The 26641-nt window shown below is 41.4% G+C and overlaps 1 protein-coding gene across 4 annotated transcripts; it reads left to right on the top strand.

The window, feature by feature from the left end:
* Positions 1 to 38: 38 nt before the first annotated feature.
* abhd5a (abhydrolase domain containing 5a) lies at positions 39 to 25014 on the top strand. 4 transcript variants are annotated; one of them, XM_034228497.1, is made up of 8 exons: positions 39 to 207; positions 4016 to 4096; positions 5236 to 5321; positions 17471 to 17846; positions 18472 to 18626; positions 19165 to 19276; positions 19391 to 19577; positions 22088 to 25014. In XM_034228497.1, exons 1-8 carry the CDS (start codon positions 176 to 178, stop codon positions 22178 to 22180), a joined length of 1122 nt encoding a protein of 373 aa, XP_034084388.1. In that variant the 5' UTR covers positions 39 to 175; the 3' UTR covers positions 22181 to 25014. The 4 variants fall into 4 exon arrangements, with proteins under 4 accessions (XP_034084388.1, XP_034084395.1, XP_034084403.1 ...); XM_034228504.1 differs by having other exon boundaries at positions 46 to 207; positions 22091 to 25014; XM_034228512.1 differs by having other exon boundaries at positions 178 to 207; positions 3982 to 4096.
* The last annotated feature ends 1627 nt before the right edge of the window (positions 25015 to 26641 follow it).

Genomic DNA, 26641 nt, shown 5'->3' on the forward strand with positions numbered 1-26641 from the left:
GTGTTACAGCTAAGACAAGTAACGCTGCCATGGGCGGAGACAGAAGCTTAATTGACGCACAGAATGAAGCTTTAAAGCACCGCTCGGTGCAGAAATCTCAAACAATAAATCAAACGGCTACAAACACTTACTGACTCCACGTCAAAGTCTGAAAGCCATGTGACCGTGTTGCAGAATGGCCGAGCGGGCGGTGACAGCGAGCGCAGGGTGAGTGTCTCCCTAACCAAACCTGTTTGTAAAGTAATAAAGGGAATATTAGCGATATTCAATGTCATATCCAAATCTGGTTTATTCTATACCTGCATAGTTAGGGTAGTCAAAGTCGGGGTACGCTAAATGTACTAACATCAACACCACCCAACTTCCCTAAAGTTCAAGTTAATACTATACACCAGGGGTGCCCAACCGGTCGATCGCGGGGAGATTCCCAGTCGATCGCGAGATGTGTCTAAAAATAGAACAACAATATTCTGTGTTATCGTTAATGTCCTATAACATAATCTTCCTGTGCCAGAATAATGCACTTGAACGCATCAAGGCTTTGTGATTGGCCGGCGTGACCCCATGTGTCGGGGCATGGCTGGTGGACAGTGGGCACTATTTCGCTGACGTTGTCCGTGTCAACAGGAGTGACAGTCCGCACACACACAAGACCGCAATTATGGCAGAAGCAAAAAAGCCCAGCAACATATATGATTTTCACTCCTAGTGGGAGGATGATTATTTTTGTATCTATTCCAATTCAAAGTCCATCTGTCTCATCCGCAATGCGAGCGTGGCTTTATCGAAGAAGGGTTATTTATAATAAATTATCATTACACCTGGGTAAAACAGAGTCCATTCTCTTCGGTTCGAAACATAATCTCAGCAAATCCGACGACTTCTCAGTTGCAGTGGGCGACATTATTGTCACAAGTAAGAAGGAAATTACATACCTAGGATCTATTCTTGAGGCAAACCTCTCCTGTGACAAAATGGCATCCAATGTAATAAAAAAAGTCAATCAAAGAACTAGATTCCTATACCGGATCTCCTCTCTGGTAAACAAAAACACCCTGAAAACTCTGGCAGGAGCACTCATTCAAGGGTACTATGATTATGCTTGCAGTCATGGTACCATAGCACCTCCAAGGCGCTAAAAATAAAACTTCAAACATCGCAAAATAAACTGGTCAGACTACTGCTTGACCTTTCATCTAGAACCCACCTCACCTCTGCCCACTTTGACAACCTAGGATGGCTTAGAGTAGACGACAGAGTACAGCTACTTGCAATGGGCCTGGTCTACAAGATCCACTACACCTCTATGGTACCCATGTACATGTCAAAATTCTTCCCAAAGGTCAAGGAATACCATGATCATAACACCAGAGGGAGCTCCACAAATCATGTGAAACCCAGATTTGGCACAAAAAAGGGGGAATACACGTTTCGCAATTATGCCACATCAAGGTGGAACGCTCTTCCCACAACTGTAAAGGAAAGTAAAACTATACTTACCTTCAAAAGCTCTCTTAAAGAGCACCTTCGGGGGAGAGCATTGCAAAACTGGCCCCGGTAATGGTACAAATCTCAACCTGTCGTTCAATGGACAGCTTCCCCCCCCCCCATCTATGTATATACTCGCATTTTAGACTCTGTTACTAACTGTATATCTGTAGACTTGGTATGTCTTAAATGTCCGGTTAGGATGTATTAGAACGAACCACCTGTATGTAAATTGTAAATAAGCCATCTGTATGTCAAATATGTCTTATATGTCTTAAATGACATGATGAATTGGAAATGGGGGACCCTGATGTAAACAAGACGAAAGTCTTTCTCTGGTCTGCATCCCCTTAACAATTGTATGTTTTGAGCTGTACTGTACTGTACCCAATATACAAGCTGTTAATAAACTTTTCAATCAATCAATAGGAGCGGCATTTCAAAACAGTGCACAAACGCTACGAGACGGAATTCCCTCCTAATTCTACCCTACACTCCCAAAAGGGGAGGGGCCTGAAAGGACAGCTAAATGCACAGCAGTCCATTTTCACCAGGCCCAACAACAAGAGCAAGGCTGCTACCAGAGCATCTTATCGTGTCAGTCACGTTCTTGCCAAACACATGAAGTCTTTCAAATACGGCGAAGTTCTGAAAGAAGCATTCCTGGAGGCTGCCGATGCATAATAAAAATAACAGTAGCATTTCAACAGGTTTTTGATATAATAAAAACTCAAGTTAGATACCGTTATTAATCAGCTGTAAGTTTTAGTTTGTTTGAACTTATTCATTATAATTATTGTACAAAATGGTATAAGAATGCAAACTTAAATTGATTATAGTCTATTATCAATTCAGGTTAAGAAACTAGTGTTGCTTGCATCCTATTTTTAAGGCATTTATTTTTATAATCTACTAAAATGCAACAAAAAAAGGGTTTGATTCTATTAATGTTGTCTTTTTTATTGCACTTTGGCAGCAGATTCCTGTGTAGCTTCAGATCTGAGTTGTCTTATTAGTAAGCCTAATTTATACTTTTGTAGCAACACTATTTTTATATAATGGCAAAGAAAGGGTTCAGAGTCTTTTCTTTTTTCCTGTGTCATATGTGGCAGCACTGTTCAATGTTTCTTGAAAACATGACCCACTGTAGTGTGACGTGTGAATAAACACCAACTCTGTATCAACAACACTGTTGTGTAACTTCAGTTAAATACTTGTATGTGTGTAGATTAGAAAGAGGTAAGATAAAGGATCTGCAGTATTTTATGAAGTATTCATCGTACAAAGGTCAGTTTTATACAAGTAGAAGTGTGTATTTACCTGGTAGTAGGCTGTCAGTAATGGCTACGCCTCTCTATTTGGACTGGTAGATCTCGGCAGACTGGCAACTTTAAAAGTAGCTCTCGGTTCAAAAAAGGTTGGGCACCCCTGCTATATACACACACACACACACACACACACACACACAACACTGACACACACACTGAAGACAAACTTGTTGTCAGATAGAACAAGAATTGGCCCATGCTGTGCCGATCAGAGGTGGAAGAAGTACTTGGGTCTTGAACTTGAGTAAAAGTAGAAGTAGCTACCAGAGACTGAGTGTAAAATAACTGCAATCAAAATGTTATTCAAGTAAAAGTGCAAAGGTATTAGCATCAAAATATACTAGTCATTGTGCAGATTGGTCCATTTCAGAATACTATATATGATATGTTTTATAATGATTGATCATGAAAGTGTTCTCAAAGCTGGTAAAGGTGCAGCTAGTTTGAATGACTTTGTATACTGCAGGGTAGCTTGTGGATTTACTCCAGGTGGAACTAAAGTCTGATTTAACACTTGATTATATTTCACATCATTCTTCCAGATCTGTAAAGTAACTAAAGGTATTAAATACATGTAGTGGAGTAAAAGTACACCATTTACGTCTGAATTGTTGTGGAGTAAAAGTACAAAGTAGCATCAAATGGAAATAATAAAGTAAAGTACAAGTATCTCAAAATTGTACTTCAGTACAGTACTTAAAATTGTACTTAAGTATGTAAATGCCAATGAGGTAATACTCATATTATATACAAATATGAAAAATATTTTTTTCCACTTCACTAAAGTATGCTTTTAGTACAAGGATTTCACTGGTAGTTTGAATGTCATCCATAGTAATATCTAGTGTGGATTTAAAACACATGTCCTCCTTACCGGTATTATCCCTCAACAGTACTGTAACTCTCTGTGCAATCAATAATGCACGTGTTTGATTTGTATTATTCTAAGTACTTTGCAATAGTATACTTCACATAGTTTTTTGGTGTATCCAGATTTAATGTACATCTTTTTCTATATCCTAATGTATAATATTTTCAATTCATTTTATTGTATTTTTTGGTTGTATTTCTTACTTACTGTATGCACCATGTACACCAAGGCAAGTTCTTCTTATGTGTTAACCTACTTGGCCATAAACCTTTATCTGATTCTGATTTCGATCAGCCTCTCTCTTTGTTTCATTCTGCTGTGGCTTCAGGGTTGTGCAGAGAACGATGTCTGCTGTCGGGGCTGACAGGCTGCTCAGCAGTGTGTGGGGCTACGCTGACTCTACCTTACGGTAAGTCTGTACTGTTAAACATGCTACGTGGTTTTAGATCAACCTCCTCTCCTCTAAGAAATGTGTTGTTCCTTTACCTGGATGGATGTGCAGAATGATGTATGTGCAGAGTCTGACACATGTTCACATTCATGAGCTTCAGAATCACTATACCTTTATTCGTCCCACAGAGGGGATATTTGCAGCTTCTTCTGTGCTCACATAAATCTCAGTTTTTGAAGAGCAGGTTTTTATGATGTCACAACTCCTTTAGAGACAATCTTATGCACTTGTGATCTGTAAACCTCACATACAATAAGAATGGACTTCTCAGGGAATTTGGAGACACCTTGTGTCCCTATTCTATTTTTTTTATTTGATCACCCCTGTAACATATTGTTTAAATGTACTTATTTATTAATCATACACTTAGTTTTGCCAGTCCATAAAGCACATTTCAGAAATTGGCAAACTTTATATTTATATACACTCGTCAATTTATTAAATAACCTGCAATATATCAAATGAGATCAGTCTAATTCAACAGTTCTTAGCCGCAAATATTTTCCAAACGCTGCGCATGTGTTGTCATGATATTTCTTCATTTGCATGTGTTCTGGCACATTTGTGTTTTTATATTTTCATCCTTTTTGAAAATGCAGGGCATTTCTCATTATGGCTGTTGTACCTGTTGGCCCTGCGTTTTTATGAAAATGATATACAATGTACAGCTTCTATTGAAATGTAGCTCATTATAGACGCTGCGATGGTGCTTCCAATTTCTTTTGGATTATACTGTTATAAAATGTTGCAAATATTTTGTCCACCCAAGTATTATTAATGGGTGGAGTCATCAGTGTTCTGGCCCCTCTCTTTAATGTGCTGTCCCCTAAACAGAGCCTCCCTGTGAAACCAGTGGAGTTCCCTTCGCTTCAGACGGAGTAAACCACACTGAGAGCTCAGTTCACATGATCAGATGTGACGGTGACGCTCTTCATAAATGCTCTCTTGCACTTTTCAATCGATGCTGTTATATTTGTATGTCCCTGTCTAAATCCTTTATGCATAGCCCCAGCCTGCAGCGACACCCTGTCCCTGATGTACGTAATGAAGCTTTCTGTGTGTTGTGTGTGAATGTGTGTCTGTGTATGTGTGTGTAGGTGGTGCTGGATCCCCCGCCTCCTGCCCTCATGGTGTCCCACCTCTGAGGATCAGCTGCAGACTGCAGAGGACATGATGCTGAGCTGTAAGCTTCTTCTCTTTTAACCTTAGTTTGCACATATGACTGTCAAAATGTAAGAGTATTGATTATAAGACACAATTTAGTTTTTACTATATGTTTCATGTGAGGAGGAACTGCCACCATACCAGGGTTGCCAACTCTCACGCATCTGGCGTGTGACACACGCTTTCACTCTCAATCTCACGCTCTCACGCTGCCCAAACTATTCTCACGCCAAAAACAAGAATACTGAAGACTAGAAACTGTTTTGAAAACTTTTGTCAGGTAGTGATCGTCTTCTCAATAGAACATCTTTGATAATGTCTTCTGGCCAATCAGAATCAAGATAACGGCGTGGTGTTGTTCCAGGAAGTCCCGACGGAGAATACTTTTGCTGTAGTACATACATCGATACAACATTACGTGTTGATAGAAATCAACACGTAATGAAATAAGACCCCACGGTTTGATGATTGATAGGTGCAGGGATGTGCACAGGTACGGGCTAATGTTGCCAGGGCAACGGCCCGTTTGGCCTTTTTGGCTGACCTGCCCCTCTGGAGAGAGCGAGAGTTTATTTTTATTTTTTCTGTTGTGGCCGAATCAACATGATCGAGGATCTGATTAATTAAGGGATATAGGCCTACACTGTGGCCCTAAAGCAACTGCTCCATTATCTGTATCAAATGCAGACATTGATGCCACCAAATGTCACGATAAAAATAGAAAGTACTACAAATAAACTGGAATTCATTTACATCTTAAATTATGAATATATATATATACACAAAAAAAGGTTTACAAATATCCAACCTTCAAATTGCTTTTTTAAATCAACACTGCTCTGCACACTTGCTAAAGAACATTTGTCTGGAAATCTCAATTCATTTGTAGGGCTGCGTGAGTATGGCCAAAAGTATGGGAGTAAATCTCACTGTAAACTATTTAATCATCACCAAATTGTTATTATGTTATTATGTAATTGTGTTATTATGACCGATCATAACTCAGCTTTATGCAGACATATTTAGCATGGTGTACAGGGCCGCTTCTTGGCATAGGCGACATAGGCGGTTGCCTAGGGCGACAGGTGTAGGTGGGGGGGGGGGGCGCTGCACTGGCAGCTCTGGGAGGGAAAAAAACATTTTTACTGTTTGCGTTCATTCATACAATACCGAATACATTTGAAGCCTTTTTGATGTATATTACCAACATGTCAATACGTTTCTGTTTTTGTAGTATATTGGTCTTTTGTAGAGATTTTTCATTTATTCTTTATATATTCTATTGTGTATTCCTTGGGTACTTTTATTTTTTCTATTGTACGATTGAAGTAAATGTGGGAAGCGTTTAATAACAGCCATTTACTTCAAAGATAGTTCGCGATGTTATTCTTATTTTTGTTAATCCTGGAAGAATGCCAGAAAAAAAGACATTCTCTTCAAGAATAAAAAAAAACATGAGATTAGTAATTGTGAAAACAAATTAAATAAGTTGTTAGGTTAAGTCAGGGCCGTTTTTTGGCATTGGCGACATAGGTGGTCGCCTAGGGCGCCAGATCTGGGGGGGGGGCTGCGCTGGCAGCTCTGGGAGGGAAAAAAACATTTTGACTGTTTGCGTTCATCCTAATTTTCGGCCTTGATGTAACAGCATTCATAATTAAGTCAAGGTAACACCCTTTTCACCCCGGGTTACACTTTTTATTTGCCCTGTACGATGGGCGCTGTAACGGCCCGTCTACACTACAGGCATAGAAAAATGCTTTCAACGCTTCGCCCATTCATTTGAATGGGGTGACGTAGAAGATTTTTAAACTTCGCCGAACTGCATTGTGGGGAGCATGGCATGGCTTTGCAAGCATCACGAGCATCTATCGGCATCAAAAGTTGAACAATGTTCAACTTTTGAGGCTCGATGCTTGGCATCAGCCAATCAAATCCCGCGTATGCAAATCTGACAGTACAAGCGCTAGCCAATCAAACCGCGTGTATGCTGGGAGAGACTACGCAGGTCATTTCCTCATATTCAAAAACATGGAGGGAAAATTCATTATAGCGGTAGTGAATCACCCGGTGCTGTATGATCAGTCTCTGTTCATCTACCGGGATACAAACCGGAGGAGCGAGGCATGGAGGGAGGTGGCAGAGACAGTGGATGAAACTGGTAGGTTTTCGCCTGTTTGGGGATTTTATATCCAGTTTACTTCGTTTTAACATTGCTATTGCTTTGTATGCCGTGGGCGGGCGGGAGATTCCTGATTGGTTGTTGGTCGTCTTGGGCGCGAGAAATCGCCAAGCCTCAGACACGCCCAGCTTCAAGATTTTTTGATGCCTGTAGTGTAGACGGGCCGTGAGTGATGAAAGTGGGGGGTGTTGGCTTATCAGGCGTCCGCAGCTCACAGCCAAAGTGGGTGTGGGATCGAGCGAGAGAGATAAATGCAATTTATGTAAACAAATATTTTCAAGGCACTCTTTTATAATTATTGGGGTAAACAGGTTTGAAATCATTTCAATGTATACTATAGGACAGTAAACCAAAAATATTGTTTAAAACTTGAGAGATACAAAAATATGCATAAATAAACGTTAACTAGGTCAAATAAGATATGAATGAACAACAAAAATAAAATAAGTTGCATTTATTTGCTATTGGCTATGGTAGGTTATTGGTTATGTTCACATACTTATTTGATTATTAAAATGTAAACCAATCTTTTTCATATGGGTGTTTTACGGCCCGTCCACACAGCAGCGTGCGTTGAAAGCTTCACCATTCACTTTGAATGGGGTGACGTCACTTTGCTGGCGTGGCTCGCTGCAAAAGTTGAGCAATGTTCAAGTTTTGAAGCCACGGCAGAAGCGTCAGCCAATCGAATCATATGCCAGTACAAGCTCTAGCCAATCAAACCGCTGCTTGTATGTCAGGGGCGGGAGATTCATGTGATTGGTTGTTGGTCGAGTTTCAGACACGCCCGCCGGCAAGCTTCAACGCACGCCGCTGTGTGGACGGGCCGTTAGAGTTGTACCCCCTAGATCAGGTCTCTAGTAATGTGTGCTCTAAGTGCACCAGATTGAAGCATTTTACTTTAAATGTTCAAACAATTCTTCCCGGGGGGAAGACCCCCCTAGAGGATGTGATGTCCTCACCCCAATTAAAACATGTTCATATAATACTGAATACATTTGAAGCCTTTGATGTATATGACTTACAGTATGTCAATACGTTTCTGTTTTTGTAGTGCATTGGTCTTTTGTAGAGATTTTTCATTTAGCAGCAAATTGGTTAGAACCGGCCCTGATGGTCTAGGAAACGGGCTCCGTGTTCAGTGGCGTTTCTATATGTACACAAGTGGTGGGGCACACAAAATGTAGATGTCTAAGCTTCTGCAGTGAGGTTCATGGCTGGTGAGGCTCTGGCACTGACTCTTCAGGTTTACAAATATTATATTTTGACCTAAATCAAAATATAATATTATTTTCAAAAGCTTTTTTTTTCTGATGCTTCAATTAATTTTAAACAGACAGTTCAACAGAAGGATACCCAAAAAATGTAATTGTATCATTTAAATATTGAATTGTTCTCTCTTAGTAAGATCCCATTTTCAATAAAATTGCAGTCTTACCTTGACTTGAAGATGAAGTCCATTTGCCTATCCTTCTGGACAAAAATATCTATTACTTTTTTGTAAAAGTCCTCCTTATGTTCTTGTAGTTTCAAAAGTCTATCATAAATCTAATCTAATCAATAGATTTATGATTCGAAAATTATAAAAGTAGGGTAGACATGTGGATATTATCCGGCTGAACAAAACGTGCATTTATCTAACAGCTACGTTTCCCACAGATCTTATTTTGAGCTATTTTCTAAAATCCTATGGAGAAATATCATTGCTTTTTTGTGGAGGGAAGCCATGCGCAGCTTACTTCCTGGTTTTAGGACGCGTCTCTCTCCTCCTCTTCACACACCACACTTTTCGCGGCACACGTACTTACAGCCAATCAGCTCTGAATGATGTAAGATGACGTATGGTGGGGATGGCAGCTCTATGCCCCTATGGTCATTATTTTTTGCCACACACATTAAATAGGAAAATACTCTGAGCATGCGCAGTGTAGTTTTTACAGTCACCATTGACTTAAACAGGGAGAGGGAGGGGCAGGATCGGGTTTTGTCCCACATGGCTCTAAACAGCTCAATAGGCACACACTGTAGACACTAATTAGAAGAACACAGACTAAAACAGCAATGAGACGAATCAGATGATTAAACATGATCTTAAAATATATTTGATATATATTTTAATTTATTTTTTGCATTTTGTTGTAATCATTATTTTAATACTATATGCTGACACTAGGTGGGGCTGTGCCCCACCTGCCCCTAATGACCAGTCGCCACTGTCCGTGTTACAAGACGGGTCGGGAGTTTGGCGGTACCACTGCAGACTCTCTGCACACACACACACACACACACACACCGCTGCAGACTCTCTGCACGAAGGAGGCACGGTGCTGCAGCTCCTGATCGGAGCAGAGACACACGTTCACTCTGCGGAAAAACGATATCCTGTCACAGAGATCTGCTATTTTAAATGTTAAAGTCAACACATATCGACCCTAAATAAAGTCTATATTAAGAACGAGAGATGTTTTGACATTATGGCTTAAACAAATGACAAATGAGCGAGGGCGATGACGTCAGAGCATCGTCCTATGTGCCGGGGCTGAGCCCCGGACAGCCCCGGTCCAATTTAACCCCTGGTTAGAGGCCTTATTTTATCAGTATGTCTGGACTGCACAGCAGTTACAATGGTCAAACTACATTTGAACAGAGTTGTCCCCATTTTGTCTTTAATAGTTACTAACATTAGATATTTTAATGAGATATGGACCGCATAACAAAAAATGTCCCTGATTTTCATTTTTGAAATTAAGTCACCGAATGCAAGTAGTCGCCTTAGCTTATTTTGTTATGAGATGTGAATTACTGTTCAATTTAGTTGATGTAATAATCATTTGGTTTCTTTTACATTAAAAAAAGGTCTTATGTTTTTTTTCAGGGGGAGGCCCTTTTTCCAGTTTAGAGCAATAGCCCCTCCAAATGTCTGTGCACGTCCCTGGATAGGTGTGTGGGCTGTCTTTCATTTTGACACACAGAACAATGGGGGCTATCCACCCTTATCCACAATGTAAAGTAATTCACAGCCTCTTCCCTCTTCTCTCTGTGAGGAGCAGCAGGTTCAGCTTTCAGAACAAAGTAACACAAAACTAAAATGGCATTAATTTTTTTAATATGTCGTGTAGTAATAGATTTATTTATTTTTTTTCTCAAGAGAGTACCAGAATGTGTATTTTATGTTAGTAGCCTATTTCAAAACTAAAACAAAAAAAATCTCCTGGGGGAGAATCCCCCCAGACCACCCTGCAGGGGTTGGGTTTTCAGCATGTCAACTCTTTCACCTGTGGGGAAGTTGCAGGATTGGCTCCAGGTCGCCCTTTTTATTTACTACAAGACAAATGTGCCTTTTTATTTCATACAGTTCAATTTGGATTGAGACAGGGAAATAATCTAAACCTCACGCGTGGCGTTTCACTGTCAAGGGGAGCGTGTATGTAATTACATTGCAAATACTGACATGAGCCCCACCACTGTATGGGTTAGCCCTACCATAGATTACCCAACAAAAATAGTCTCTCGCAACTGCCGACCCGTATTGCGCATGCTCAGATCTAAGAACCAGTAGAAATGATAAAAAAGTAAAAGTCTGCTGCTTATTGTTCTACTAGGCCAAAATAGAGTCAAAGAGTATATGAGAGTGAGAGTGTGTTAATTAATATATTTGGCAGTTTGGAGTAAGTCTGTAGATTTGTTTGTGTGTGTGTGTTTCATGTATAGCTCTCACGATAATTAATTTTGTTGGATACATTTTCCCGGAAATTATTGCGATAAATGATAATATTGTCGGCACCGTTGTATCATTTTAGACCACTGACATAATGATAATATATAATAATAATTCAAGTACATCCTTTCAAACTGCTAGTCACATCCTCATGTAAATGGCAATTTCTCGAGTTCATTTTTATTTATCGTACGATACGTCAATTAATTGCTTATCGCGACAGGCACACAATAAAACAGTGGAAACAAACATGTGTTTGACTTTCAATAGTGAATGAAACTTTGTGCCCTTTATAGTCTGTGTCCAATATTGTGTATTTGTATATATTGTATATATATCCTATATATATATATATAGGCTATGCTAAGGTCCCGCTGCTGACACGATAGTAGTCATTTCGTGCGCATATGTAATTAAACCCATGATATCAAAATCTCACTCCAACCAGGTACCCAAAGTTGGCAACCCTGCCATACACGTAAACCCAACTGCAGTGGCGAGCCATGACTTTTATACCTATATCTATATACCAATTATCTAACGCAGGGGTCGGCAACCCGCGGCCCACGGGCCGCATGCGGCCCTTTAAGCCCTCTGCTCTGGCTCCCTTGAGCTTACACAAAAATAAGAAGGAAATAAAATAAAAGTATTTGTAGGACTATTTATATTTTGTTGCATGGTTGAAAATGTTTCGTATCTTGTATTTTGAGGTGATACTGTGACACATAAATAAAAAACAAAACGGTTTTAATTAGGTCAACTAAAATATGCGTCACATCCTGCTACGGTCCCGCGCGAGCGCCTTTTCTTGGAGGCGAATAACCTGACCCCCGGCTCGATGAGCGAACTATGAAATCAAAGAAAAGTACCGGAGGAACACAGGATTTAATTCTGTGTGGACAGAGTTATCTGCTTTCACAGCAAACGATGCTGGTTTACCGGTATGTTTGATATGTAGAGAGAAGTTGTCAAAGGTGCTGCAGCCTTTACGTATCGAGGAACAACACGGGAGAGGAAGACAGCTGACGATCTTCAGTCATAATTCAATGGGGTATGTAATTTATTTCAGAAAACACTTTTTGTTATATTCCATGGAATGCTCTTAACGTCCCGATAGCAATGAATATATGAAATGCTTTGGAAGCCGTAGCGCTGTAAAAAGCACGACCAATCATCTGAGCCGGCCCAGCTAAAATAACTGGATGGCCTACCTGCCTGTCAGCCTTCCATCTGTGCACAAATTTATCTCGTGCCCTCATTGGTCATGTGCGCGTTCGTGTGTGTTGGAGGAGGGACTCTGTAAGAAAGTCTGAAGGAAGAGGCATATTTTTTCCGGTTGTGTAATTTCAAATTCTAGCGCACTCGAGCTGGTTTCTCCATTCTTACCTACCCTACCTTTAACTCTTTTTAGGGTGCAGCTATATGTTTTATTTATTTCAAAGTGGGCTCATTTTAATAATTTTTTTTTTCCTTCAAATGTGCAGAGGACTCCCCAAGTGCTGTGTTTAATTTATTTTAAAGTAGGCCTGTGTATTATTTTTAATTCTCCTTATAAGAGTTATTTGTTTCTTATTAGAGGTTAACAGTTTTATATCATGTAATAAGCCTAATAAATGCAAAAAATCTGTAGTTTTTGTCTGATATAACAATAAAAAACTATGAAATATGTTTTGCGACTCCAGACAAAAAAATGTTTTGGAAAAAGGAGCAAAATGGCTCTTTTGGTCAAAAAGGTTGCAGACCCCTGATCTAACGGGTTTGTTTTCCACAGACCTTATTTCGAGCTATTTTCCAAAATCCTATGGAGAAATCCCACTGCTTTTTTGTAGAGGGAACCATACTTGCCAACCCTCCCGATTTTCGCGGGAGACTCCCGATTTCATAACCCTCTCCCGGTTTCCTCCCGGGGTCATATTTCTCCCGCATTTCTCCCGATTTCTGACAAAATCAGATTTACTCAGGACTGTTTCCACTCAGACTTTAATACAGCTTCACCATTGTTTGGTTTCCACGGTAGCACGTCCCTTTAGTAGCGCGCGCAACTGAAAGTCTGAGAGGGTGAGGAAGATATATCACAGAAAACAGAACAAGAATCGACAACTCGACCCTCTGCTCACTCCTTTCCTGTAAAATACAGGTCCAGCCCACACATATGCTCCATCAAGGATGGTGCTACAGGCCGCAAGGCAGTGCACTTACAACTACAATAAGCATGTTAATGTTAATCTAATACAGCTCCGGCGATCCACTAGCAGCACCCCGCGGTTTTGAAATGCTCTGGATTTCTGAGGTCTCAAGGTTGGCAATTATGGAGGGAACCCATGCGCAGCTTACTTCCGGTTTTTAGGACTGCACCACTTTATACCATGGATGTAGAATAGAGTGCCACAGTGACACGTCCTAAAACCCGGAGGTAAACTCCTTCCGGTTCCTTCGACAAAAACAATGCATCAATCGATCATAAATCTATCGATTAGATTTATAATTCGAAAATTGCATTGGTTTTTGTCGAAGGAACCGGAAGTGGTCAAATGCTAACTTACTTCCGGGTTTTAGGATGCGTCACTGTGGCACTCTATAAGAACTGGATACAGCATGGGAGGCGGGGTCTCGTTCTTTCCTATGACATTTAAATGTGTGCTGCGTTGGTTCAGCCATTCTTCGCAAGGGTTTTTGAAATTGGTCCGTGCGCAAAGCATTGTGGGGATTTTAAGGACGCAAAGTCTACCCATGTGCAGCCTCGAAATTTCCCCAAAACCAAGGATGCGGCCTCGGTGGAATTCCAAGTATGCTGGAGATTGGAACAGTCCTTCGGTGGCACTCGATGACGTAGCATCCTTGAAATATTGGCTTGGAAGCCAGTATCCTCGAGATTGAGAAACGGCCACAGTGTACACGAGCAATGTCCCGCCCACAGTGCTATCTGATAGGCTATTACTGAAGTGTCAATCAACACTGAAGATTTTCCGGGCGAGAGCCAGCCAGAGAGGCGGGACCTTCTCAGATTACAGGCAGGTGCGAAAGAACGCAGACTAGGGCCGTTTCTCAATCTCGAGGATAGGCCTACTGGCTTCCAAGCCAATATTTCAAGGATGCTACGTCATCGAGTGCCGCCGAAGGACTGTTCCAATCTCCAGCATACTTGGAATTCCACCGAGGCCGCATCCTTGGTTTTGGGGAAATTTCGAGGCTGCACATGGGTAGACTTTGCGTCCTTAAAATCCCCACAATGCTTTGCGCACGGACCAATTTCAAAAACCCTTGGGGAGAATGGCTGAACCAACACAGCACACATTTAAATGTAAGTATAGTGGCGTAGAACATGTGTTGGTAAATATGTTACTTTGTTACATTTGTTTGTAATCACCAAAAATGTGTTCCGTGAAAGTAAAGCAAGTTCATAATTAGATAGACATCGTGAGGTATTTATTTTCGGTACAGTTTATGTTGAAACCGTTAGAGAGAGTGGCACACTTGTTAGCCTGTTCCATTCTTCTTCGTTTTCCGAAGCCGTGGCTTGGAAGTATACTTACTTCGTTTCTGAAGGAAGTGACTTGGAAGTATGCGACTACCAAGCCAGTATCCTCGCGATTGAGAAACACCCTGAGTGGTGACTGCAGCCAGAGAAACGGCCGCATCAGAGCCAAAGTGTTATCGGCAATTTGATTTAAAAAAAAGGCCGATACCGATAATCGGTCAAATGCGGAATATCAGCCCCGCCGATTATCGGTCGACCCCTATTCTATAATACACCATTTAAACCCGGATGCCCCCGGGGGAGACATGCTAACACTAATGCTACATTAGCATCGGCGATCTTTTCTACTTCATGCTATCTGCATGCACAAATGGTTGACATTGAACATTAACACTTTTTTTGTGTTAAACCTCTCAATGAACTACATCTCTGGTCTCGCACAACAACACACGTCACCAAGATGGCCGTCACTACTGTCTTGCCAAAAAAGGAAATTCACCCTCACTATCACAATGAAATATGTCCAGAAGAATGTCATGCAAAGCTGCCTGCCTTCCTTCGATTCTCCCTGAACTGCCTGATATTTTTAATGTTCAATGTTAACCATTTGTGCAGATAGCATGAAGTAGAAAAGATCGCCGATGCTAATGTAGCGTTAGCATTAGAATGTCTCCCCCGGGGGCATCCGGGCTTAAACGGTGTATTATCAGTGGCGTTTTCTCCTGGAGGCCAAGGGAAGCCAGGCTTCCCCTGTTTTTTCTGATTGTAGTTATAATTTGAATAAATAAATAAAAACACTCCGTTTAGTTTCGGAAATTCTTTGTGTGTTGCTGCTGGCCCGTCTCTCCCCCATTCTCATTGAGTATTTTACAAAGAGTGAAACAGCGCCCCTCTAGATGTTATGGTGAAACAGTAGATTGCACTCTATGTTGCGAGAGGAGGCCAGCTGAAATTGGCTTTCCTTTGTGAATTTTTTTTAGGGATTGACCAATCAGACGAGGCACACGTCATGCCCCTGCCAACCTGTGATTGGTCAGGGCCATGCCAAGGGAAGCCAGAGGCGGCTGGCTTCCCTCAGAGCCCTAGAGAGATAATGATGCAATAATGCAATTACAGTTGAAAAAGTACTTGGGTGTGTGTGTTTTGTGACATCAACATAGCCTGCTTGTGCTACCACACTTTCCCCTCAAAATATCGTTAAATAACGAAACTTGTAAATAGTGCCAATCCATACAAAGTGTAACCACATCATGTAAATATGAAAGCAATCTTTAAAAAATAACAGCGTTGGTTTAATCAATGACTATTTTTACCATGTTTGTGTTGTTTTTGCCATAGAGAAGCATTGCCATGGAAGTGCGTTTGGAACTATCCCGGCATACATAAACCACGTGATCGGCTGTCGGCGACATCAAAGAGTGTCGTAACTCTTATCTCTCTAGGGCTCTGGCTTCCCTTGCCTCACAATCCAATCAAATCGCATCAACTTAGTGTTGCAGTGACGCATCCTAAAACCCGGAAATAAGCTGCGCTCGGTTTCCCTCGACAAAAAAGCAATGGGATTTCTCCATAGGATTTTGGAAAATAGCTCGAAATAAGGTCAGTGGAAAACGAACCTGTTAGATAAATGCACGTTTTGTTCAGTCGGATAATATCCACATGTCTACCCTACTTTTATAATTTTCTAATCATAAATCTAATCGATAGAAGATAGATAGCGTCACTGCACCACTCTCACCGCCGCTTGAAAGAAGCAAGCAACTGAAGCAAGTGCAATTATGGAGGGTGGAGATTTGGAGTATTTAATCAAAAATAATTTTACTAAACTTCTGCTACAGCAGCAACAACAAATACAATCTGATGACAGGCAAATGCCCAAACTGGAGCTGTGTACAGAGAGGAAAAAAGGAGTGAATCGGACGTAAAACGTTAAAGGTCTCCTGATTTAGTTTGTGAATGAATGCTTATTAGAGTTTCGGCTGGAGAGTGCGTGCGGACCTGTCGGTTAGATAACAGGCGTGTGTAAGTCCTGCATCTGTATGATACAAATGTGTGTAAAATGATACCGGGTGCTGTAATCACTCATCTGGTTACGTTATTACATTGACCACCACACCCCCGACCCAAAAGAAAGGACGTATTATTGGCCTCCCCTAATTTTTTTCCCACGCCACGCTACTGTGTATTATAGAATGATCACACCGGTGTGACAGTACTCTTCAAAGGGTTCACGAAATATGACTACTACTCTTACTGTTTAACATTTTTGGGTTACTTAATGTTACTTCATGTTAAGGCTAATACAAATGACAAGGCTAAGGCTGTAATGCTAACTAACGTGCTTGCTACTAACTTGATCCAGCCACTCCTTTCATCCTTTCGTCCTTTCATCAGACGGGAAGCGAAAGAACGACAAACTGTTTTGTGAAATGCTGTGGTGTTTCCTGAAATGCTATAGTGTTTCCTGAAATGCTGTGGTGTTTTGTGAAATGCTGTGGTGTTTCCTGAAATGCTGTTTTGACTTGCACTTCAGGGCCACCGTAATGACTTTATGCTATGACAACATGTAAAAAAATGTCAACACTGTCTTCTTTCTTTTTTGTCCAGCATTTAATTTTCCCCACTGATTAAATAACTTCCCCCCCCAATCACTGTATTGTGATCATCTTACTCAAACAAACTGCTACTTCAATAATCCATCACCTGATGAAATGAAACATAATTGACATCACAGGGTGAGGCAATCACAGTGTATCTAAAAGTATATTTTATAATATTTTCCTTTCTTTTCAGGTGTGGACAGCACGAACTCCAAACAGTACGTCCCCATCTCCGAAGGCACCAGGCTGTGGACTCTGACCTTCAGCAGAGACTGTGTCAAAGACAGAACCCCCCTAGTTCTACTCCACGGGTTCGGGGGGGGCGTGGGTCTCTGGGCTCAGAACCTGGACTCTCTCTCGCAGCAGAGGCCCGTCTGGGCTGTAGACCTGCTGGGCTTCGGGCGGAGCAGCAGGCCTCGGTTCTCTACAGACGCCCGGGAGGCAGAGGAGCAGTTTGTTGAGTCCATCGAGCAGTGGAGGGCTAAAGTAGGACTGGAGTCCATGATACTGCTGGGCCACAACCTGGGGGGGTACCTGGCTGTGTCATACTCCATTAAATACCCTGGAAGGTGGGTAAGGATGGGATTTCTCTTAACGTGCTGTTGGGTTGTGTTGAGGGATGCACCAATGCATCGGCCCTATTATCCCTTATTGATACATCAGCAAATAAGGAGACATGCGCCAATTTTTATCTGATTTGCAATGAGATTTAGTACTGTTGAAGTCTGTTTAGTAAAATTGACTTGTGATTTTCGAGAAAAGTTAAAAACACGAGCTTGGTGATCATAGTAAGCATTTAGCAGCTATGGACAGCGTTGGAAGCCTCCTCCTTACTGCAGAACGTCTTTCATTAAAAGTGTTCTAATGTTTTTAACTCACGTTTTTCTGATTATATAATCAAATGCACCGTCCGCTAGAGTTGTAGATATGCTCTCCAGATTAACAGCAGCATAAAAATAACCTGCCGATGCTCCATGGTGGAGGCTACGGTAGAAATTGCCAGGATTCGCGTTTTTACCCGCTTAATGTCTGACCAATTGTTGAACAGCATTTCTGTTCACGTGCCTTTTGTTAACAGTTTATAGTCTGTTTGAGGTTTGCCTCAGGTGTCGATTGGCATATTTCGTGTCAACATCTCGTCTACAAAACACAAGACAAAACATGAACATGCCATGTATTTACTTGTTTCTACAGAGTGAAGCACATTGTGCTGGTGGAGCCCTGGGGTTTCCCTGAGCGCCCCGACACAGCAGAGGCTGACCGGCCCATCCCGGTGTGGATCAAAGCTCTGGGGACCATGTTCAGTCCCTTCAACCCGCTGGCCAGCCTGAGGCTGGTTGGACCTCTAGGTGAGGCTGAAACAAGATGCAGACAAAGACTCAAGCTGCTTTTATCCATGAGAGGAGGAGAAGCTGCAATGTTCTTTAGTAGCTGCAACACAACAGGGTCCAGGGAATACAAATAATACTAGGTGAATTTAAAAGAGTGGAATGTTAATGCAGGGTAATCAAAGAGTAGTTGTTGATTCATAGAGAAAATGAATGAGAAAACTGAAAATGAATGCAGTACAAACGAATGAAAAATTATAATAATCTTAACTCTACAAATTAATCATTGCTCTGTAAAGACAAAAGCAGGCATGGTAAACTAGTTTGCCAATGTTATTTTAGCATAAGAGCTAAAGTATTCATATTTTTTCTTACAGAAACTAGTTACTATATTACTGATCTCATATGAGTCAAATATCCAACCTTGTAGTAATATCCAAAGTTGAATATCCAACCTTCAACTTTGTGGCTTTCAAAGCCCCCTGCAGTTTATAACCATGACAAATGTAATGAACCAGCCTCATCCTATAATGGTTGTGACCCTCAAACGTCCCTGCAGGGCCCACTTTGGTCCAGACTCTCAGACCTGACTTCAAGAAGAAATTCTCTTCAATGTTCAGCGACAACACCGTGTCAGAGTACATCTACCACCTGAACGTGCAAACCCCCAGGTCAGTCTCCCTCCCTGTCATTGCCATCTGAAAGTCATTTATAAAGGAGTTTGGTTGCTGTCACTTGTGCCTTGTCATCAAAATCTGCCTTTGTTTGCCTTGTTTTTGTCACAGTGGGGAAACGGCTTTTAAGAATATGACCACTCCTGAGGGCTGTGCTGTGAGGCCGATGCTGCAGAGGATGGAGCAGCTCCCCCCTCAGATCCCCCTTACCATCATGTACGGGTCCCGCTCCAGCATCGACAGCAACCCATGCAGCAGCATCAGAGACATGAGGCCGCACTCTCATGTAGAGATCACAGTAGGTTCATTGTGCCTTCATTTTAGTTTAAATCTACAGTAGATCATGTTAAACTGTGTATTTAAAGGTCTGCTATTATACTATTTTTCATCAATATATTATAGGTCTCAGATATATACAAAACATGTCTCTGAAGTGTTTGGCTCCAAATACCAAGCAGATCATTGCAGCATCCCATAATCCCCTCTGTTTCAGCCCTGTTCCAAAAGTGCTGATTCTCTGTCTGTTACTTTAGATGAAAATAAGGAGCCCCTCCCCACGCCCCTCTGAGAGAGATTTGGTTGAAAAAGAACACAATGGTGCTCTCTAGGAGGAGATTCAGGTGATAAGGTGTGGTGTGGTGGGGGGGGGGGGGGGGGGGGTTACCTTGGTTGGTTATTGGCTAATGGTTATACAAACCAAAACATCGTTAACTTATGATATCACAAAGTGGCCAAAATCTGATCAGCTAATTTTCATACAGGTTTTTATATAAATGGATCAGGACAAAAAGAGAGTGGGTCTTTTTTCCTGAAACTTTCAGAATCTCTTAACGCAGAGGGGACACTATTTATGTATAAAATACATTAAAAAGTGGATTTTGCATAATAGGTGATCTTTGTGGAAAAACAATTGAAATCCTTTTGTACTGAGTTAGGAATACCTGTCTGTGTTTTAATCTAAGAATCACATGTACTGAAACATTACATTTAGCTGACGCTTTAATCCAAATCAACTTACATTCACTTCAATATCATATGCCCCTTTCACACCAACGCGTTTTCAGCTCCGGCTCGGAGCTGGAGCCTGTAAAGTGCCGGTTTTTCCTGTTCACACCGCAGCGGCACCGCCTCTTAGCTCCGGAATCCGGTTCACTTCCAGCTCCAAAAAATTGTCGGTCTAGAGCAGTGTTTCTCAAACTTTTTCATACCAAGGACCACTTAACCAATAAAAAAACACTCGCGGACCACCTAACTCCAAAAATATCTAAAAACACATCGTATTTTACAAATCGCCTGAAAATGGTACAAACAAGTGGCAACATGTGTGTGATGAAGGTATTTATCTGGGCTATATCATGCAATCGAAAGTGAAACTTAAGCTCGCTCCATTGCGGAGATATTCCCGCGAGAGTGCGGAAAACTTAAATAAATAAATACATTTCAAATGTGAAATGTTACCAATATACTCACGGACCACTAGGGGGCGCTCACGGACCACCAGTGGTCCGCGGACCACACTTTGAGAAGCACTGGTCTAGAGGCAAGAGCTTCGGAGCTAAGAGGTGGCGTCGCTTACGTCTCCCTTACGTCGAGGCGTGCAGGAAACTAAACCCACCTCCCCTGAACATGGGTCGACTGTCATGCCTGCCTACAAGCAGTAGTGCTTATAAACACACTTTATAAAGTCAGGCAACACTAACCAGGCTTCGTGTGATTCTGTTTATTTGTACCTTACTTTGACCATCCGTTCATTGTTATTGATCATTGTGGAGAGAGGCAGACATGTTGTTTTGTATTATAGCAGCTATCGGATGGAATCAATACATGGGCTGCACAGGTTGTCGTGTCCGACTATCACAAGTAGCTTGGAATCATAATAAAAATACGCCGGTAAAATGTGCCTGTAGAAAACGGTTTATGCCACAATAGGATAGCAATAGCAAGTAGTCAGTTTAGCTTCGGTTGCTATGCTAACATCACCCATTTTATACCAGAGAAACTTTCATAACAGCGTTGTGATGCCAAACAGCGTCAATTCAGACTGACACACATTCACTTAAGGGGAACTGGGGATATGTATCAGCTGCTTGTGTGAGTCGGACAGTGAATACTTTAGAGCGGCCGCTGCAATGTGAGCTAACCGGGAGCTAACGGAGGAGAATAAACTCCCGTGGAAGAGCAGCCAACACTGCAGCGGTCGGTAAATGCCGCAGAAACACATTAATAAATAATGAACCACGGCACTCAGGAGCAAAGTATAAGGTTGGAGAAGTCGTTATTTAATTTAATCTGGCTTTGTGTGATTAAAAGCAACACGATCATCGACCCGACGCAGTTCCCCGTTGTTGTTGTTGTTGTTGTTGTTGTGAGCGCCGTAACGCCGTTGGGGAGCAAATCAGTGATGTAAACGGTGACGTCATGACGCAGCAGCGGCAGCAACAGTCGGGCTCTGGGCGGTGTGAACAGAGCGGGAGCAGAAAAGGGAAACCGGAGCTGAACCAGAAAAGCTCTAACTCGGAGCTAGAAAGGGAAAAGCGCTGATGTGAAAGCCGCAATAATACTTAGGGTTAAGTATCTTGCTGAAGGACACTTTGACATGTTGGGTACAGCGGATGTGGATCGAACCACTGACCCTCTGCTTGGTATTTGCCCATTTAACACCTGAACCACAGCCGCTACACACTGTAACATCACATTTTATTTTGCTTATGCTTTTTTCCAAAGCGACTTGGCTATCAATTTGAATGTTCAAAATGCCTTTTGATAGCTGTGTGCATTGCTCTCGTAATGAGCTTCCTTCTGTGTTAGCAGACGATCCGTGGAGCCGGACATTATGTATTCGCTGACCAGCCGGAGGACTTCAACCACACACTTTTGAAAGTATGCAGTAAAGTGGACTGAAGCCTGGCTCCTGACCACTGGAGGAAAAGTGAAGCACCAATGTCAGACTATTTTTCAGCAGAGGAAACAAAGGATTGTCCTTCCTCAAAGAAGGGATGATGAGTGTATTTTTATAACATGTGAAAATATGTCAAATGCGTATTTCCGCATATTTTTGTCAAATAATGCAATAAGTAATAAGTGTGTCTGGATATAACCATAGACACACACAGACACTTAAATTCCCTCGGCAGATTAAAAGGCAAATTTCCCATAAAAACGTGCTTCAAATGGAGAGAACAATCTGAATAAATGATCTCCAAATCTGAGAACCACTTGCTGTTAACTATCAAGCTGACACCTCCTCATGTACTTTTCCCAGAGTCCGTTCCTGGCAAAAAATGAGAATCCATGGGTGGCAATAGTGGAGTCCTGGTTTAAGGGATCAAGGCAAGTCTCTGTGAAAACCATGACGTTACAGTTCATGTTTCCTCAGTCTGACTCAAACTCCAGTCCAGGAGCCTCGCCTCATTTCTCACCTGCGCTGCCCAGGTAAAGCAGCAGCAGGTAACCATGACTTGTTATCAGTTTTAGTGAAAGACTGCGGTCTACCAAGGTTCTGATGGGTAAACGTTTGTCTTTATCATATCACATATAGATGATAGGGCTTGCTTGGGCGGTTTGCTTGTTGTGAAAAAAACGTTCAAACAAGCGACAAAGTAAAAAAGTTAAACTGCAATGTTTAAGGGAATCTGGAGACATGGCAGCCATCTACGTCACTATCTTGGAGAACGTATCTGGAAACCCAGGTATATGATACTCAGACGCATTATACAGATAACCTCTAGAGTAGACAAATAGAGTCATACTGTAAGCCCAACATGCTGTTGACAAAGGTTATACCGTATGTCAAAATGATATTGTATTCCCTTTGTTTAACATCTAAAACAAAACCTAGACATTCTAGATGTCTTCAATGAAGCGGCTTCCTGAATTCTGTTGATTTCGCATGTACACGGCAAACAACAGTTGAATGGAGCTACATTATGGGTAGGCAGTAATCCTTGTTGCTGGAATCCAATAACTGCAGTGTTTCATTGTACATTTAAATATCCTTTATTTTAAATAAACAAGTGAAGAGTCTGCCGAGCCTCTACAAAGGATCAGTGGAATCTCATGCCTGTTGAACAAGGTCTATTCCCTAATTGAAATGCTATAGACACAATGTGATCTGTGTCTATAATGTGAAAAGCAGAAACTTTAGATTAGTAAAAACGTCATATTGATGAATAACTTCAAAGTGTTTCACATATAGTCATTGTCACAGGGAAATATGTTTTTATAATTTCACTGAGTATCTTGAATTACTTAACAGTCGTTCTAGGCATGTAATAAAGTGTAAATTGTTCAAATTGTTTTGCTTTCAACTAATTTTCCCTCGGACAGCTCATATTTCTAAATGTAAAAGAATAATGTTATCTATTATGATTATTGTTCACTTGCTTCTCTGTCTTTTGTCATCCATACACAATGAAGGCCTTACCTTTGTTTGCATCACATAATTAATCTGCACTACTTTGATTCTGCCTCTCCCCATTGAAATGGTACAAGATTTGTCAAAATGTATCGATCCTTTAGGAGCCGTCTGGCCTCCTCTCAGTGAGAGAAACGATCCCTGTGCATTTGGGTTCAGCAGAAAGCCTCTGTAGTTTCCCCTTACTCCCACTAGAGAGCAATCATATTCAAAAAGGAGCTGTGAAACCTGTGAAAAAAATTGTTGGTATGAGGATGAAGAGTTTCCATCTCCATCAGTTTCCATCCTTGGGTATAAACATAAGATGGATATCGATTGTAAAAGACATCCTATCTGCTTTGAATCTCTCCACTGGTTGGGTGATAGATTAGAAATAAACTCATGTAAAGTATTTCCAAACCACATGGAGCCAGTGGGGTCCGTTTGTCCCTCTCAGCTTGAGAAAGACTGAGGTGGGAATTACGAAGTTTCCTGTCTGTTACAGTAGCTGATGGTTTACCTTGGGAAGAGAAGCAATCTCATTAACTTCCCCTATTGAGGAACGAAAGAAGTTGGAGTGGCTCCAAGAACGATTGGAGGAAGAGGAGTAATCTCTAAAGTTGTCCACCTGCCTTTACCAGCTTCACTAAATGTATTTATGCATATTCTAAATGCCAAGACGTTAGTTTTCGAATAAAAAAAGAATACCATGAAACAAGTTTATCTCAAGATTAGCCTTTGAGACCACCGACATATTTCGATAGAGTGGGTTACATGTGCATTAACATACCTAATTTGAAACATTTGCAGTCCCACACATTCAGATTGATTCGATAAACTCTGATGCTGTTTCTCCCAATTTAGCTGATTGTCCTGTTGAGTTAGCATTCAGTAAGCTAGTTAGCTTGACATTTTTGCTCTAAATGTTTGAACTGTGTTTGTTATTTATCTTTTATATGTTTGTGATGTAAAAACCAGTCAAGACATTAATGAGATACAAATGTACTAGTTGATGATACTATAGCTTATTGGCCGTTCAACAGTGTCTGCTTAATTGCGGCCTAAGCTAAGCTAAAAGCGCTAATGGTTGCCGCTGTGGACCCGTGAAAACATGAGCTAATTTGTGCGAACTTAAAACAGGGTGATAAGCAAATGTGTATTCCTTTGAAATGTTAGACTATGAAGAAAAGACAAAAGGAGGCTATTTTGTTCATAATTGGTTATTTACATAACTGTAATTCTGTATTGATGCAGATTAATTATGTCTATTATATTGTGTTTTTGGACAAATTTCATTTTTCTACTTCCGTGTTTTCAATTAAAATGTGTCCAGTCTCCCCTTTTTTGCCTCTTCACTGTTCTTTTAATTTATATTCATGTTTGTCTTTCGTTGCTTCCTCCAAAACACAATCCTGCCATTTTAAAAGCCTTTATTGGTGCCGGGATGTCAGGGGAGATTCATTGCTCTGCCGAACAACGCCTAGTTTGTCTCATTGTGATTCCTCACCACAGACTGGACTGCCGAGTTCACAGAGAACTGTCAACCAGATTAATGAATTAGTTCACTGGCCACACAGACAAGCCCAGACACAGACACAGGCCCATCTCTTGTCTTTAGCTTTGACTTTTAGTTCTGTTTGAAAGCATTTAAATTCTCTGCATCAACCTGCAGAGGGAATGGCTGGAGAGCAGCACTCTCACTTTGAATCAGGTTTCATCCATTTCCTGCAGATGGGCTGAGTCTGTCTGCTGTCATACTGAATACAACCATCATGCGTACCTGCTATGCACTGCAACATGCTCCATCCTGTTCCAAAATGTTGGACATGTTAAATTAGCTAATCTTTTGTTTGATTAATGCATTATCCTTTAAAAAATGTAAACACCAATTAAGTGTGTGTAATCTCTTAGATCCACAACATTCAACTTGTGGCTTAATAACTTTACTTTGTTTATTTGAAAAAAGAGACTTTAGATTTTGGTAGTTCTGCAAAACATGCTTATTCACATCTACAGCACAAACACAGCGTGTCGAACTTAGCACACGCAGCATCTCCTGTCAAGCAGGGCTTAATTGCAAGAAGCAAAAAGACCAGAGCTAGCTGAAAACACGGACATTGTCAAGCAGCACACACACAGTCAACCACATGTAACACACAGACACACACACACACACACACACACACACACACAGATCACTTCCTGCTGTGAGTTGCCACCCTGCAGATGTAGGTCAAATCTGGTTGTGAGTTGTGGCCTCCTTTGCCTTGTCCGCACATTACAAACACACACACAAACACACACACACACACTAATAGAACACAAGAGTAAGTGCATTTATGACCACCGTCCAAATTGCTTTTGTTCCTCTGCATCTCTAGATATAGTGAACACACCAGTCCGTGTGTCTGTGTTCTTGCCAGGCCTGCACTAATAGTCTTGATGCTTCCTGAGGAGTTGCCCAGAGCTGCATTAGCCATCGATTTGAAGCAAAGAGCTTTAGCCCTCCATCCTCCCCATTCCAACACACACGCACGCACGCACACTCACGCACACTCACTCCACCCTTCCAGCCCCTTTAAAGCTCTATGGCAGAGGCTTCCTGTCTCGCACCCACGGGTTTATCTCTCCAATGCAATTAAGGTGCTTTAAAAGTGCATTTTCAGGAAGAAGAAGCGTGGGGGTAATGAGTGAGAGTGCTGGCTGGACAGCTCTGTGCTCAATGCAATGGGAAGCCCGCACTACTCACCAAGAGTCCAGCCAGACGCTGAGATGGATGAACACACCCTTACTGAGATGAGAGTAAAAGGAGTAGGGGGGAGGAAATGGACATTGTCAGAAGTCTGCAGGGTTCTGTAAATTATGTGATCTGCTACCAACAGTGCTGGGCCAGATAATGATCTTTTAAATGGCTGTTGAGAATGAAAAACACTTGTATTTGTTACAAGAAGTTTATTAATTTTAGTTCA

This window comes from Gymnodraco acuticeps, unplaced genomic scaffold, assembly GCF_902827175.1.
Source record: "Gymnodraco acuticeps unplaced genomic scaffold, fGymAcu1.1, whole genome shotgun sequence".
Taxonomy (NCBI): Eukaryota; Metazoa; Chordata; class Actinopteri; order Perciformes; family Bathydraconidae; genus Gymnodraco; species Gymnodraco acuticeps.

Bases quoted from the DNA above. Each gene is read 5' to 3' on its own strand.
- abhd5a (XM_034228497.1), top strand. From the start codon at position 176: ATGGCCGAGCGGGCGGTGACAGCGAGCGCAGG. The intron at 4,097-5,235 runs GTAAGTCTGTAC...ATGTGTGTGTAG, and splicing joins TACGCTGACTCTACCTTACG to GTGGTGCTGGATCCCCCGCC. The intron at 19,578-22,087 runs GTAGGTTCATTG...CTTCTGTGTTAG, and splicing joins ACTCTCATGTAGAGATCACA to CAGACGATCCGTGGAGCCGG.